Source organism: Macrosteles quadrilineatus, unplaced genomic scaffold, assembly GCF_028750875.1.
Source record: "Macrosteles quadrilineatus isolate MER2022 unplaced genomic scaffold, UCM_ALF_1.0 Scaffold_1__1_contigs__length_201487025, whole genome shotgun sequence".
In the NCBI taxonomy this organism is placed as follows: domain Eukaryota; kingdom Metazoa; phylum Arthropoda; class Insecta; order Hemiptera; family Cicadellidae; genus Macrosteles; species Macrosteles quadrilineatus.
The window spans coordinates 86,487,925-86,506,128 of record NW_026542594.1 but is presented as its reverse complement, the minus strand read 5'-3'; the positions used below and the strand labels follow the sequence as shown (position 1 = coordinate 86,506,128).

The window sequence follows — 18,204 nt, the reverse complement described above, 5'->3', positions numbered from 1 at the left end:
GTAAATTAAATGAATCTTTGAACAACTGTCATTTTGCGCAGGATCAACCTTTTGAAGTGCGGTTTGCGGCATTGTATTCTACTAAAAAAGACCTTTAATTTGATGTGCATATTGACCTATGCTTCCATTTAAGATTTTCTTCCGACTCCTTGTGGGCCGTCCCCCTGAAGAGTTATTGGATCACTGAATATGTGTTAAAATAGAGTTTTATGCCCTGTAACTTTGTACCAAGTATTGTAGCTCTATCTGCATTATTTTTTAAAATGTTTAACTGTCCAGGGACTTTTTTACCACCCTGTATAAAAACACACTTTTCCCTTCATTGTAGCAGCAAGCTTAAGTTGTCATTAAATCTAATTTTATTTCAATAGGGAGTAAAACTGACATGTGCTAATGAATATTTCAGTAAAAATCATATCAGACAAAGGAAATTTGCTTAGGGTTATTTTAAGGAACCTTGGTTTTTAGTCAAACAGTGACTAGATGGAGTATTACAGGATGAAGAGACTGGTATTCCCGAGCTCCTGGTGGGCAGTAAGGGAGTGTTGCGCCTGTTTGGTAGTGGCTGGACAGAGAACACACGGTTTGTGCTGACAGACCAACCTGGGAACAGAGGAGACATGTGCGAGTTCCCCATCCTTGTTAATCAAACTGTGAGTTAATAAACTATGTGTTTATCAATAGTACCTCTACTGAAAGGTCTGAAAATTGAGTTATGAATCACATTCTAATTGAGAATTCTCATGTCCATCTATACCAATGAACTTTCCCATATAATAATAGGCTTGTCGATAATCAGTGTAGTATACATTTGTTTATCAATTATGGTGACAATAACTTAATATGAGAAATATCTTAGTTGAATTGTTTATTTTGTAGTTTAAAGGTATGCAAGTATCGTCATCTCTATACTTGGAGCGAAGTCTAGACTATAGATTTTATAGATTTGCGTTGGTTTAGTTTATTCACATGCTTGAATTTATTGGTCAATTGTAAATTGTGCATGAAAATGTGGGGGTTTTTAAACTCTTATGGGAAAAATAGATAGGCAATGAAGTATTTAATTGCGAACAACTGAGTTTCTACAGTGATTTTGGAGTTGGATGTACTTTTCTTGAACGGCACTTTACATTTTTCCTTTACACCACTACACGTTAAACAAGCAATTTTTTCAGAATATTTATGTTAAAGTTGATTCAATTAATGATAGTAATATATCAGACATCAGGCCCATTTCAGTACATTCTGTAATATCTTTTGCAAATCAATACATAAATATTTTACTCAGGTTACTTGGGCAGATAAAATCTTAAAAATCTAAGTTTATTCAAGGTAAACTCACTTGAAGACTAGACTGTAGAGTTTCTTCGGGTGTTATTATTTATATGCTAACAGAAGTGCTAAATAAGTTTTTATGTTTTCAGCTGGTTCTTCCAAAAAACAAAAACGCAACATCAGCAATATTAGAAATACAGATGCCAGAAATTGACAAACCAGGAATCTCATACTATCTGTGCACAAAGGAACAAGTTGAAGGTCAGAAATCGTTATGGAAACATCTCGGTGACGAACAATACCTTCAGATTCGATCCTACAAGAAGCTGCTTCCACTCTGGCTCCAACTGATGATCATTGTGACCTGTCTTTCGTTCAGTTCTCTCTTCTCCGGTCTCAACTTAGGTTTGATGTCACTGGATCGAACTGATCTCAGAATTATTTGCAACACAGGAACAGAAGAAGAAAGACGCTACGCACGCCAGATTATACCCGTTAGAGAACATGGAAACTTCTTACTGTGCAGTATATTGTTAGGAAATGTGATGGTTAACTCTACTTTTACCATTTTGCTGGACGACCTAACATCTGGTCTAGTAGCGGTTGTGGTGTCGACTCTGTTGATCGTGGTGTGTGGTGAGATCACTCCCCAAGCTGTGTGTTCGCGTCACGGTCTCGCTATCGGAGCCAAGACTATCGGTGTCACTAAGGTGGTCATGGTTCTTACATCTCCTCTTGCGTACCCCATCAGCAAGGTTCTGGACTGGGCTCTCGGTGAAGAGATCGGAGCTGTCTACACAAGAGAACGCCTTAAAGAACTGGTAAAGGTAAGAGACACGCATATTTTTATTAGCTCCTTGTAGGTTTAGTTGATTACTCATCTATTTGCATGGTGATAATAATAATGTTACTGCAGCATGGTAATACTGTTGTATAAGACCTATGACCAATTTCAAATTCTTTTTAAATTATCAAACTAATACCCTTAATCCAAAAACTTTATGATAGTAATTACATGAGTAAAAACATAGCCTCTTTCTATATAAGATGGTGCTGAAACAAAAGTGGCAACACCGCTATCCCGGCAAACTGAAACAGCTGTTGCACTAAGTTACAATGGAGCGCCAGTGCATGTTTTTGTTAAATTGTTTGTTATTACCATGCGACAGCTTATTATGCTTGCTTATTTTGTTAAGGATAACATCAGCTGTATTATTAATAGCATATTTTCCATATTTTATTATTGTCAGACCAATACTGAACAGGATACGCTATACAGGGTGAATTTTAAATGAGTTCCCCCCCCTACTTTTTTCTGCATTTCTTAAGGTATCATCTCCGGACCACGTCAGATCATTGTTGAGTAGTAAGTACTTCATTTTGACTGGGTATACATTTTTGGCCGCCATCTTGGATCCGCCATATTGGATACAAAGTTTTTTTTTCAAATATAAAGGTAGGGTTGTGACCCATTATTTCAAACCAGAATTTTACGCTGATTACAATGCCGCAATTAGTTTTTAAAAATCTTGATCCGTTCTAAAGTTATGAGGACTTTTTATAACTTTAGTTTTTCGCGCATTTTAACATTGTGCATTTACAAACTAAGACCATAATCTCAAAATAGTGCTAGATAAAGATAAGTATACACCACCATTCATTGCCGACATATTTTCACTTGGTTATGACGGATGTAGTTTTTTCAGCCGCCATCTTGGATCCGCCATTTTGAAATGTGATCAATTAATTTAAATATGAAGGTGGTGTTGTGACCCATCATTTTGAGCTATTTTTTTATGCTGAACTCAATGCCGCAATCCGTTTTTCATTTGCATCTTTGGTTTTTGAAATATTGAAATTTTAAATAAGACTATTTTAATATTTCATCAAGACAGCTTGATAACCAAAAACGGATTGCAGCATTGAGTCCAGTATAAAAAAGTAGTTCAAAATGATGGGTCACAACACCACCTTCATATTTAAATTAATTGATCACATTTCAAAATGGCGGATCCAAGATGGCGGCTGAAAAAACTACATCCGTCATAACCAAGTGAAAATATGTCGGCAATGAATGGTGGTGTATACTTATCTTTATCTAGCACTATTTTGAGATTATGGTCTTAGTTTGTAAATGCACAATGTTAAAATGCGCGAAAAACTAAAGTTATAAAAAGTCCTCATAACTTTAGAACGGATCAAGATTTTTAAAAACTAATTGTGGCATTGTAATCAGCGTAAAATTCTGGTTTGAAATAATGGGTCACAACCCTACCTTTACATTTGAAAAAAAAACTTTGTATCCAATATGGCGGATCCAAGATGGCGGCCAAAAATGTATACCCAGTCAAAATGAAGTACTTACTACTCAACAATGATCTGACGTGGTCCTGAGATGATATCTTAAGAAATGTAGAAAAAAGTAGGGGGGGAACTCATTTAAAATTCACCCTGTATAGTAGTAGACAGTGCAGGAACTAGGTATGTGAGGGAGGGACTTGTTGCCTAGTTTGGCTGGTGCCATAATATACAATGGGGAGAGTATTTGTCACGGCAACCTAAAAACGCTCCTGGGCGCATTTGGTTTTTACAGGTAGCTTAGTGTGACCATTTTTATATAATTGAATATCACCCATTTTTTAGCATTTTAGCGAATTTCCCATATAGGGAATAAGCTATTACCGTAGTACTCATGGTAAGACCTGGACGCGGGACCGATTTTTTTTTTCGTTTTGAGGTCCCTAGAGGCCAAAAACACCATCCGTTCAAATTCATATATATATATATATTTATATATATATTTATATATATATATATATATGTGTCCGTTAGCACGATAACTCAAGCAAAAATGATCCGATTTTGATGAAATTTGGTACAAACGTGTAAACCTACGTTTATTCAAACGAGTTCGCGATCCAGCATGATCGGACCATGGGAACGGGGTTTACGGGGGGGTTTTATGGGGTAAAAATAGGTTTTTCCCATTTTTGACCCAAAAAACATAAAATTTAGCAATTTCTTTCCAAACCATTTTGTAGATCTTAAAAAAACAAATAATTTAGTATATTGAAGAGTTATTATGCGCCTAATGGTTACGGAGAAAATTCCAAAAAATTGTAAATTTAAAATTCCCATGTTATTCTTATGGAGAATAAGTAAACTGTTGTAGTTTGCTTGTTTATGAACATATTTTGATCAAATTTGGAAAATGTTTTTATTTCTTACTAACTATCAACATTTTACAAAAAAAAGTTTTACCCTCTCTGATGCAGCAAACCTAAGTAGGCCTACTTGTTAAACTAATTCTATTTAAATCAGGAATAAATGTTATATTTTTAAGTAGACATTTCAGTGTAAATCAAATCAGTCAAATGGAAATTCGCTTAGTCTGCAGGTTTGCTGCGGCGGGGGTATTTATTATTTGTCTTGGTAGTTTGGTCGTGGTTGTAGCTTTAAGCTGTGTTTACACAAAGCCAGTTGGTGGGCAGGTTAACTTAAAATACATTAAAGGCAAGTAACCTACCCCATAACCTTCCTGCTCTACTGGCCTTGTGTAAACACCGCTTAAGGGATGATTACAAGTAAAAGGGACATTTACATAAGATTATGTTATATGTGTAGGTGGATGGGATATTTTTACATTTTACTGTCTTTATTGATGTGGATGTTATTTTAACACCGTTTAAACTATTACCTTTTCTATTGAAGATGCTATTTAATCAACTGTAATCATGTCCTAAAGTTACAATATTTAATTGAGTTTGCCATATCAAAAACACAAAGAAAATAATAAATATTGAAAATATATTTGATTTATTGTTGAGGGCTACTAGTATTATTAAAAAGTAGTTGTTCTACCTGTGGTTCGCAACGGGGCAATAATACTTTTAAGAATAAAGTTGGTCTCTAAAACTACTGTAAAAAACAGTTACACACATTAACCATGCAAATTTTACAGGCAAATCTCACCGTAGGCCTTCTTATTGTTTGTTTTAATGAAAATTTCTTGTTTAAACCTTAAATAACATGAGAATGTCACTTACAGCCGTGCAGTTTATTAAACTGTGTGGCAGGATAAAAACGAATAACTAATAACTTTATCGTAATGTTAACATTCATGATAAGAATCTAAAGATTAACTCAAGAAACATAAACAAACTACAGGGTATAAATAAATGATTCATCAGGTTTTAATGCCATGCATCTCACTTATTTCTTGTGATTAAAGAGCATATTTTCAATTTTTATAATAAGCTGTTCAATACTCATTTTTGTAATTTTCTCGGGTTTGCTTACATATTATTCTAAATGATTACAATTCAAGAGAAAACCTTTTTTGTATATGACTCAAGTTTATCTTTAATACATGTTTAGTGTAAGTTACGAAGGGTGTTTTTTTTCTCTGGGGCTATAATGAGGAGAAATAGTATGTACAATACCGCTAATACCCCTAAATCTTCAGAGCTAGGTGAACGCATTCACAACCTTGTAGATCCAATCAGATTTTGATGGTAGCCAATGTATGGGCCAATCTACAACATCGATTAGAAACTTGTTCCATGGCTAATGGATGGCACATTGAAGGGTATCTAAGAAAAATTGAAGAAATTTTCTTTCTATTGATGTAGTCTTTATCAATATTTGTTCAGTATTAAAGTCAATAAAAAATGTAAAACCTGAAGAATCATTTATAAACACCCTGTGTAAACAAAAATAAATCTAACAGGTGATGCATCTTTAATACTTTAATGTGATTAAATACAATCCTTTAATTGAGGCTCGTGCAGTTAGGAGAGGGTTTATTGAAAAACTGATATTTTTTTGTGAACTTTTACATTAAGACTTTTTATTCAAGTTTGTAGTTGAGCTGAGTAGTGGCAATATAGCAAACATACCCCACTTTAGGCGTTTTCCCATAAGAATAACATGGGGATCATTTTTTAGCCACCAATTCCAAAAATCCCGATCATTGTCTACATATCCCTAGGTAATTGTCAAACCTTATTTCTTACTTATTCCCTATATATTTTTATATATATTCGATATAAAGCTAAAAAAAGCTATTTCTTCCATTTATTGACCCTTACAAGTGTAAATGTAAAGTAGTGGCAATATGCAGGTATGACGACGCTTTGAGCATTTTTTCCCCATAAGAATAACATGGGGATCATTTTTAGCCACTTTTTCAAGTATCCTGATCTTTGCCTGTACGTACACCCCTATATAAATGTTCAATACCATTGTACAACTCCATTAACATTTCAAATCCATATCCATTTGCACGTATATTTTCAAAATCGTGCGAGGTTTGTATGTGAACTCGGGCGCGCTCCCGGCTGCGGGCGCCCTCCCTTAGGCTTGCTTCTCAATATCCTTAGTGGAAATCCATGAGTTCTGGCTACTTGGGAACCCAAGCCATTTGACATACAAAAAAATTCACCCTTCCTCAACCTTCACCCTTCCGAATTACCTTCTCTACCAACATGTCTTTATACTTGCTCTTTAACAACTCCTCTGTATAGAATCCTCCCCTGGTTATATTGCCATTTTCATCTTTCAAAATGTAAGTCACAGGCTTTGTATTCTTAACTTCTGCTATTGTAAATAACTCCCCTGTCCAATTGGGGGTACATATCCTTTACTAAACACGTGTTTATACTTGGAAATTCCCAGGCTATCACCTACCTTATATCTTGGATTTTTAATTTGCATTTTAGAAGTCAACCTCTCATGCACATATTTACTATTCTTAACACTCACTTGGTTAGGCTTCATTCCTATAGACCTATGCACTTTATTATTATATTTTCTAATTAACTTTGGAAGTAAATCTAACCATTTATAACTCCCCTGAGTACTAAATAAGCATTTTAAAACAATATTATGGACTAAGAAAATTTCGAGGTGTGCAAAAAATTTCAAAAGTCTCAAGTAATATTATTTTAAAATGCTTTTATCTCGAAAACTTCTTGAGATATGGCAAAATGGTTAAAAGTCTGGCAATAAATATATCTAAACTTTAATAGACACATTTTCTAAAAAGCCTATGCTGCTCCGCTAAAGAATATAAGATGGGGTTGGTAGTTACAGAAGACATTAAGACCATTCTACCAAAGGAGGTTAAAAACATTATTCTGACAATGGAAAATAATTTTGTAATCAATATTTTAGCAAACTAAATATCAATTACTATCACACTTTTTCTACAACTAGGGCTGCAATTGTGGAGAGGTTTCAGAGAACTTTAAAGAATTAGTTATATAGGGAATTTAGTACTTAGGGGAGTTATAAATGGTTAGATTTACTTCCAAAGATAATTAGAAAATATAATAATAAAGTGCATAGGTCTATAGGAATGAAGCCTAACCAAGTGAGTGTTAAGAATAGTAAATATGTGCATGAGAGGTTGACTTCTAAAATGCAAATTAAAAATCCAAGATATAAGGTAGGTGATAGCCTGGGAATTTCCAAGTATAAACACGTGTTTAGTAAAGGATATACCCCGAATTGGACAGGGGAGTTATTTACAATAGCAGATGTTAAGAATACAAAGCCTGTGACTTATATTTTGAAAGATGAAAATGACAGTATAACCAGGGGAGGATTCTATACAGGAGTTGTTAAAGAGCAAGTATAAAGACATGTATTTGGTAGAGAAGGTAATTCGGAGGAAGGGTGATTTGTTGTATGTCAAATGGCTTGGGTTCCCAAGTAGCCAGAACTCATGGATTTCCACTAAGGATGTTGAGAAGCAAGCCTAAGGAGCGCGCCCGAGTTTACATACAAACCTCGCACGATTTTAAAAATATACGTGCAAATGGATATGGATTTGAAATGTTAATGGAGTTGTACAATGGTATTGAACATTTATATAGGGGTGTACAGGCAATGATCAGGATTTTTGAAAAAGTGGCTAAAAAAAGATCCCCGTGTTATTCTTATGGGGAAAAAACGCTCAAAGCATCGTCATACCAGCATATTGCCACTACTTTACATTTACACTTGAAAGGGTCAATAAATGAAAGAAATAGCTTTTTTGGCTTGATATCGAATTTATCTTACTAATATTATAAATGTGAAAGTTTGTGTGTTTGTTTGAAGTTCAATCACGCATAAACCACTGGACGGATTGGGCTGAAATTTGTCATGATGGTAGCTCACATTCCTGATTAACATATAGGCATATTCTTATCTCAAAAATCCTTTCGGGCTACGCCCCATTGGCTCTATAGTTCCCAATGTTAACCTTATGAGTATTCATATTTAAAGGGAATTAAAGAATTTAGTCAGCTGTTTCAACTAAAAAAGTTGGTTCTATGATATACAAAAGCATTAATAAGTTATAAGATTTACCAACAGGGTGCTGAACTATAGTTTTTTTTTTGCATTTATGAAAACAGCTAATTTGAACTAAGCAGCAACAAAAAAACTGTGATACGCAATGAGAACTGTTAAAGTAGGATTGTTTACAGTAATGTTTTTGTTTTTATTGTCATGAATAATTTGTGATTTTTTGGGAATTCATAATAATATATTTTTCTTTATTGTTTAGGTCAAGTGGTAGAACATTATGGCTATGGTAGATGTGTAATACCATTAGTATACCGTCAATTTAAAGAAGCAAATTTTATCAAACTTTGTCCTCCCCCATTGCAAACGCCAAGCTTGGGTATATCTGCAATAAGCATTTTAAACTTATATGCCAACCCCGTACAAAGGAAAGGACGGGTACTCTGCTAGTATATATATATATATATATATAGGGAATAAGTAAGAAATGAAAAGTAAGGTTTGACAATTATATAGGGATATGTATACAAAGACCAGGATTTTTGGAATTGGTGGCTAAAAAATGACCCCCATGTTATTCTTATGGGAAAAAACGCCTAAAGTGGAGTATGTTTGCTATATTGCCACTACTGAGTTGGGTATGGCTTACGGTTTCTTAAAAGTTTGTGATACTTATTAGTTTTATATATAGATGTATTCTCGTAGTTCATGGTACCTGTAGATCTTGAAATAAGGTTTAAGATTAAAAAGTGATATCTCTGTACTTTTAGAATTATATCAGGTTAAACAAAACTGACATAAGATATTTGTGTATTTTCCTTTCTGATAATAGTTCAATACTCTTAAAGGAGGTTTACAAGATCGGGTTTATTGTATTCCAAGCCCAGAATCTGGAAAGAACCGGTATTGCCAAATGTCCTTAAAAATAAAACTGGAAACAATTTGCAGAAACCGTTTAAAAAACATCAATGGAAAAAGTGTTTAACAGTTAAGGCAAATAATCACCCATATTCAACTCTTAATCATATTCTCTAACTTATAACATTTCATTAAAATAAGTCAAAATCCTAAGAGAATAGTTATAAACATCTAAAAAAAAAAAAATTAAATTGTGTAAATTTAATCAAAATTTATTGAACTGATTATTTTGGTCAAAATGTTGATAAAAAATAAGGATAAAAATAAATATACATATTATAGTTGTATTGTTTAATATTATTTGAAAGGAGTAAGATAAGCAGTACTTGCCCTGCTGAAAATATGTACAATTGTGATTATGGTATTAAAATTAATTAACATTTTCTATTTTAACCCTTCGTCGGTGACACCACGAAGTTTTCCTCCGGGTGCATTTGTTTTTATAGAAAATATGTGATTTCACCAGCCATCAGCTTTAGGATTAACAATACCTTCCTTGCATCTTTCTAGGTACCGATTGAACATTATTTGATCTCACACCTCCCCCGTAAAACCCCTATTAATCAGTTGAAGAGTCGAGTAGCACAGAGCAGGGCCCCGTGAATCACCGATGGTGTTGTTGCTTTCGTTTGCTATAGCCTTTATTTTTATAAATATGTAAAGTAAGAGTTTTTGTTGATTTGATGTACAGTTTTATTGATTTTATATGGTTTTAATACGTTTAGTTTTAATATATGTATACAAAAAAATGTTTCAACACCCGAAAAAAAACCCTGTGTGTCACCGAGCATGTTATTTTTAAGTTTCTACACCTGGAAAAATCTCTGTGTGTCACCGATCGTGTTTTAAAATCAAATACACTGATGAAGGGTTAAAGTAGAAACACTCTATACGATATATGGAATATGCCAACAGAATTTGTTAGAAAACATACTATGCAAAAACAAATCAGTTTTATTATACATGTGAAAATAATTCAAAACTTCATTAATGTTTTAAATCTCTAACTTTCTTATTTCGTATCATATAAAAAAAGTTGTAAACAATAAATTATATTATTGATTACCTTTTTTGTTGTTGCCTGTGTTCTTGAGTAGGTATACGGTTTGTTTTGCCCTATACATTTTACCAGCTTGTGAGGCATCTTCAGAGGTCTCCTTACATTATTCTTATCACATACACTATAGTCTCTTTTTACAAAATTATTTACACTAACATGGGTCTGAGTTTCCCGGTTGAGTTGATCAGACAACGCAATACTAATGACCGTGTGTGTGTAAATATTTTTGTAAATATAGACTACTAGCAGAGTACCCGTCCTTCGTATGGGGTTGGCATATAAGTTTAAAATGCGTAGTGCAGTTATACTCAAGCTTTGCATTTGCAATGGGGGAGGACACAGTTTGATAAAATTTGCTTCTTTAAATTGACGGTATACTATACACATCCACCAACACATCTACACATCTACCAACCATAATGTTCTACCACTTCACACTTAAACAATAAAAAAAATAAATTATTAAAAATTCACAAAAAATTACAAATTATTCATGACATAAAAATAATAACTGTAAACAATCCTACTTTGACAGTTCTCATTGTGTATCACAGTTTGTTGTTGCTGCTTAGTTCAAATTAGCTGTTTACATAAATGCAAAAATAATTATAGCGCTGCACCCTGTTGGTAAATCTTATCACTTTTTAATCTTTTGTATGTCATAGAACCAACTTTTTTTAGTTGAAACAGCTGACTAAATGCTTCCCTTTAAATATGAATACTCATAAGGTTAACATGGAGAACTGCAGAGACACTGGGGCGGAGCCCGAAAGGATTTTTGAGATAATAATATACCTATATGTTAATCGGGAATGTAAGCTATCATCATGCCAAATTTCAGCTCAATCCGTCCAGTGGCTTATGCGTGATTGAACTTCAAACAAACAAACAAACACACAAACTTTCACATTTATAATATTAGTAAGATAGTGTTAGTGATAAAAAGAAGACCCCTGACGATCCCAAGCTGGCAAAATTCTTAGAGTGAACAAACATCTTACTTACTCAAAAACATAGGCAACAACAACCAAGGTAATCTAATATAATAATTCAAGTTCCTGGAACTGGGATGGCAAAAAATGTATATTATTGAGTCAACATTTTACACAGAACTGTATTTGATGAAAACAATGATTCTCTATTATTACTCCTCTTTTTTCATAAAAACTATAACAGTAAATAAATGTTTCCATGATTTTTATGAATGTTTGTAATGTTTAAGGACAGCTTGATTTTATTCTTCTAAACCGTACACAAATAAAACTCTTCAAAGATATTTACAAATGTAACTAATTGTTGGGTTCTAATTTTTAAATACACATACCGGTATTGAATGTATTAAAACTCTTTCTCTTTAGTTATTTTGCAGAAAGATAAACTTAAAAACTGATATGCCATTTTGCTTTTGGTTTTCTTGACTGGTTCTTGTTATTATCATCTGTATTTATTTAATTTCTGAATTCAATTTCATGGTTATATATCATTGAAATGTATATATTATTGGTATTTTAAAAATATTACATGCCTGCTAAATTGATAATTCTTTTGTATTTTTCAGATATTTTAACTAAAGCCTGCATTTGAGTATTGGTTCGTAATTTTGATTTTTCTCTCTTATTAAGCAAATTATGGGCTTAATTAAGGCACAACAGGTACTGTGGGAACTGGCTTTAATGTCTCTCCTATGACTTACTGAATAGCCTAAGTAGAAAATTAGGAATTAGAAATAAGAATTGGCGTAGTGTAAAGGTGACATTGCTTGTAGCTTTTTGCAATTTCTATTCAACGGCCCAATAGCTTTTGATGAACTTGAGAACTTGATTCCTCTGATCATCATTGCTTGGTTTTTAGAAATTGAGGTTTTGGAATTGAAAGCAGATGAACCCCACTCTAACCTCATAACCTCATCTCTTTACTTTACCTCATACCAAAATGTTTGATAAAAAATTAAGTTGCAATGACCATCATGGGTGCCAACTTCATAAGAGAGTTTTTCTTACTGAAAATAAAATAATGTATTAAAAAAGGAGATCCAACGATTCCTGTTCTTAGTAGCCTATGTTATTATATACGAGATGGTAAACATAAATCTAAGATTGTGTATGGTAGATGGTGGTACCATCGTTAATATTTGTTTACCGACTCATCTTGCAATATATGCGTACTTACGCATCATACAATATATGCGTAAATATATAAAGTCAATTATTAGACATTGTTTTTTCAATTCCATCTTTAATTAAAATGATTTTTCCTACAGTCTCCCGACAAAGTGGACTTCCTTGCGCAGATTATAGTACAGAAAGCCTTACTTTGGCGAACAGTTTTTACTTTGACACACACCAGTATTCTGTCCATACAACACAAAACAGCATGCTTTTACTATGCATGTAATCCGTGTACGCTTGAAAATAAGTTGGCAACGATAATACAACTACGATCAGCTGGTGCAGCGTTTCCAATTTCGTTCAATGTTTTGATTCTACCTAAACTAAAACGTGTTGTACAGTGTTTGAAAGACTAATTATATATATGATTTATAGTAACTGTAGGAAAAATATATTGTGTAACACGAGTGCAAACTGCTTTTGCTGCACTCGAGAAACTTTCCACTCTCGCCTACGGCTCGTGCGTTAACATTTCTGTCTTGTGCAGCAAAGTGCCACTTCGCCCACTAGTTACACAAATGCCACTTCGCCCACTAGTTACACAAATAACTATTTATTAACTTTTACTACTTTGATTATTTACTTAATAATATTGGTGCAGAATTTACCATAAATATTTTCTTTCCATTGGCAAAAGTATCAAAATATTTATAGTACCGATTAGTGAAATATGAAAAAAATTGCTTCAAAATTTAGTTTCTATATGAAAAATTTATCTTAAAAGAATGGCCGAAAAGTTTGTTTTTCAACAAAGGGAGACAATTTTTCTCCGGGGGAGGACCCCCCAACAGTTAGGTGGGAATTGGGCCTGGGATATCAAAGGCCTCGGCTGCACCTTCTGACACCCCCCAAGATCTTGTCCCACCAATATGTTTTATAAGTCTGTGCCCATGATGACCATTACAATAAACACTTTAGAACAAGGTTTGTTGAGTAATATAAGTTAAGATACCTGTCAGGTTACTCAGGTTGGTTCAAATCCAGATCACACCTCAGTTCCGAGTTCATATTCCACTTATCAAGAACGGGTTTTATGTTTTATCAAAGTGATATTGCCTAGACCCAATAGACCTAGCTTGAAAGTAATGTGTTAGACGGTTCTTCTTCAGCCTAGCTTCATGAGATGTAAATGTGGGACATGAAAAAAATTATACCTGTCCACAATTACAATCAACGGTAACAATCAAGGTGTGTCTTCATATTGGTCTTTATTGGAGTTACGGGACTCTTGATTTTTCACTTGTACAAAAATCAGCACGACAAAACAGCATCAAAAACTTAATAATTTGCCTACTTGAATAAAAAACCTTCAATATGTATTCTCTAAAGAGAGGTCCCAAAAGAAGTTTCACCTCAAATTACACCCTAGCCTATGACGACAGTCGTTTGTGATTATTTTTAAATCTAAATATAACAACCATTTTGTGTATAAGAAGTAAATAGTGTAGAATTTCATGCCACCTCACTTTATAACCTGTTTAAACATAGCCAGCTTTAATGTTTGCAATATTATTCATCAAGTAGAACTTCATCCTTTCAACCCCAATGTCTTTATCAGATGTCATGGCTGATTTGATAAAACCTTCTCTTACAACTACAGATACAGTACAAGCATAGCTCTAAAAGAATTGTCTGAAGATGTGTGCAACTGATGAGGAATCTATATATATGACAATGACAAGTTAGGTGGATTCTGTGTGTGTTGCATCTCTGATCAGGAATATTGTTTATTTTTTAAATTTTTTTCTAACAATATTGAAGATATCCAGGCTAACCAAGAAGACAATATATAGAGAAGAGATGGAAGAAAATTCATTACTGCAACATTAAGAACCTGAAGTAAAACCTGATATGATATGTTATAGAATTAATCGCATATTTGAAGTAAAGTGCTTGGATAGAACTTTTTCTCTTTCTAACTTGATCATGATAAGTTTGACCTTTAACTAAGATGAACTGTTATGACAGTCTTGTGTTTGTTAGCTTCAAACGACAAAATCAACTGGTTGAATTGAAAGCACCGCCACAACTCTTTACGACTTAACTGGCTTACAGTTGTTGACAGTGCTCACGTTTACCTTAACTATTCATGCTTTGTTATTTTAACTCCATGATTGGTCCATAAATGAGTAATATTAGTTTAAAAGACAGGAGTAAGATTATGTCCTGTATTGTAAAAACTAGGCCATGACTATGTCAATGTCAGAACAAAGATAAGGCCCTGTTTTGTACAAACCCCAGTAGGCCAGAACTATGTCCATGTCAAAACAAAGATTAGGCCCTGTCTTGTATAAACCCCAGCAGGTCAGAACTATGTCCATGTCAGGACAACGATTAGACCCTGTCTTGTATAAACCCCAGCAGGCCAGAACTATGTCCATGTCAGGACAACGATTAGACCCTGTCTTGTATAAACCCCAGCAGGTCAGAACTATGTCCATGCCAGGACAACGATTAGGCCCTGTCTTGTATAACCCCAGCAGGCCAGAACTATGTCCAAGTCAGGACAAAGATTAGACCCTGTCTTGTATAAACCCCAGCAGTTCAGAACTATGTCCATGTTAGGATTGAGATTAGGCCGTGTCTTGCACAAACTCGAGTAGACCAGAAATATATCCATGCCTATAATCCGTTCAGACAGCCGTGGCACCTGACGTATTAGGAAACAAGGGTTTACATGGGCCTGGGGTTTCCAGGAAACCCCAGGCCCATGTAAACCCTTGGGGCCTCCTAATCCCTCAGGTGCCACGGCTGTTTGAACGCAATATATATAAAAAAAAACAGTTCTAGCCCTGTCTTTAAAAGCACCCAGTAGAACATAACTGTGTATATGTCAGGACAAAGATTAGGCCATGTATTGTCCAAACCCCAGCAGGCCCGAACTATGTTCATGTCAGAACAACGATTAGGCCTTGTTTTGTACTATCCCCAGTAGACCAGAAATATATCCATGTCTATGAGAAAACCCTAGTTCTGGCCCTGTCTTTTAAAGCACCCAGAAGGCCAGAACTATATCTATGTCAGGACAATGATTAGGCCTTGTCTTGTGCAAACCCCAGTAGACCAGAAATATATTCATGTATATTAAAAAACCCCAGTTCTGACCCTGTCTTTTAAAGCCTCCAATAGACCATAACTATGTCTGTGTCAGAACAAAGATTAGGCCGTGTATTGTCCAAACCCCAGTAGGCCAGAACTATGTCCATGTCAGGACAAAGATTAGGCCCTAATTGTACTAACCCCAGTATGCCAGAACTACGTCCATGTCAGGACAAAGATTAGGCCCTGTATTGTACTAACCCCAGTAGGCCAGAACTACGTCCATGTCAGGACAAAGATTAGGCCCTAATTATACTAACCCCAGTATGCCAGAACTACGTCCATGTCAGGACAAAGATTAGACCCTGTATTGTACTAACCCCAGTAGGCCAGAACTACGTCCATGTCAGGACAAAGATTAGGCCCTGTATTGTACTAACCCCAGTATGCCAGAACTATGTCCATGTCAGGACAAAGATTAGGCCCTAATTATACTAACCCCAGTATGCCAGAACTACGTCCATGTCAGGACAAAGATTAGACCCTGTATTGTACTAACCCCAGTAGGCCAGAACTACGTCCATGTCAGGACAAAGATTAGGCCCTGTATTGTACTAACCCCAGTAGGCCAGAACTACGTCCATGTCAGGACAAAGATTAGGCCCTAATTATACTAACCCCAGTATGCCAGAACTACGTCCATGTCAGGACAAAGATTAGGCCCTGTATTGTACTAACCCCAGTAGGGCAGAACTACGTCCATGTCAGGACAAAGATTAGGCCCTGTATTGTACTAACCCCAGTAGGCCAGAGATATGTCCATGGCAGGACAAAGATTAGGCCCTGTATTGTACTAACCCCAGTAGACCAGAACTACGTCCATGTCAGGACAAAGATTAGGCCCTGTATTGTACTAACCCCAGTAGGCCAGAACTACGTCCATGTCAGGACAAAGATTAGGCACTGTATTGTACTAACCCCAGTAGGCCAGAGATATGCCCATGGCAGGAAAAAGATTAGGCCATGTATTGTACTTACCCCAGAATGGTTAAATATAACGTATTCTCTGTATGGCTACATAGTCAAGGACATTCTCACCAATCCAGTGTACACAGCGAAACATTTTGAAGCTTGGTCGGTACGGGAGTTATTATACATCGATGGACGGTACCGGTATGCCTACAACTAACTGTAGTTTCCTCGCAGTAGGCCGCGTAGATTGGAATTTTGCGTCACAGACAGACACACAGACAGCAATTGAGATAAGACTCGTTTCGGGCTGCTTTCCTAGGTCACACTTGACGATTTGTCCCTGGAAACATTGTCGGCCGAATGTCTCCAGAGTTGCATTTTGTATCTGGTGATATCTCCAGGTTATCGGGCGACTGTCGGCAGAGAAATTTCCGTGTTTCTGGAGACAAAATACAGTGTTTTCTGTTGCCTATGTGAATGTGAAAACACGGAGACAAGATACAAGTCTTTTGTCTCAAAAGTCTGCATGTATGGACATGTCTGGAAACAGGAGATCGAATGGGCGGATCTCCTAAAGCAGCGGCTACACTTGCCCGATTCGGTCCGGTCCGGTTTGGTTCGGTCCGGTCCTCCAAAATGCGGAACAATGCTACCCATGTTTTTTGATGGAGGCGGCTACCCGATTCGGTCCGGTTCGGCGCGGAAAAATCGTCCAGGGAGCATTCATCCGAATTTGGCGGAAGCATTCGGGGCGGACCGGACCGAATCGGACAAGTGTAGCCACCTACTCCCGAAATTTGGATGAGGATCGGGGGGTTGCGTAAGCGCTCGGCTATGAAAGTGATGAATTAAATTAGGAAAATAGTTATTTGTAGGACATAGGCCTAAGAATTTAGGCATTTATGTTCATATATTGCCGCGAAGACGATATTATGTCTACACGACCGCGGAAAATAGTCAGAATTTTGCCGCAATATCGGGAGACGATTACAATGTTTACACGGCTGCTAGGGATTATAAGAAGTTTACCGCGATCGCATGCAAATACAACCACCATTCTTTTTAATTTTTCATTCCTTGGCACCCCCCAAAAAAGCCAATTGCCTCGCGCCCTAGGCACGCGCCTACCGTGCCTATTCGGTTAATCGGCCCAGACTAAACACCTTCTGTATTGCTGTACTTGTGCCCCGTGCTCTTGTGTGTCCTGTACAAGTGTAGCTACCTCTTCCGGCCGGACCGAAACGATTCGTACAAGTGTAGCCACCCCTCACAAATTCGGGCCGGACCGAACCGAACCGGAGCGGACCGAATCGGGCAAGTGTAGCCGCTGCTTGCCTGATTCGGTCCGGTTCGGTTCGGTCCTGTCCTCCAAAATGCGGAACAATGCTTCCCATGTCTTTTAAATGGAGGTGGCTACACTTACCCGATTCGGTCCGGTTCGGCGCGGAACAATCCTGCAGGGAGCATTCATCCGAATTT

General features: G+C 36.0%; 1 protein-coding gene across 4 annotated transcripts in view; it reads left to right on the top strand.

Moving 5' to 3' along the window:
- The first annotated feature begins 501 nt into the window (after positions 1–501).
- The window catches only part of LOC128995850 (unextended protein-like), a 116,085-nt gene continuing 98,382 nt past the window's right edge, over positions 502–18,204 (top strand). For all 4 annotated transcript variants that reach the window (XM_054422758.1, XM_054422007.1, XM_054421228.1 and 1 more), the window contains exons 1-2: positions 502–653; positions 1,425–2,102. In XM_054422758.1, the coding sequence (XP_054278733.1) occupies positions 621–653; positions 1,425–2,102 (711 nt within the window). In that variant the 5' untranslated portion in view covers positions 502–620. The remainder of the gene's footprint in view (positions 654–1,424; positions 2,103–18,204) is intronic.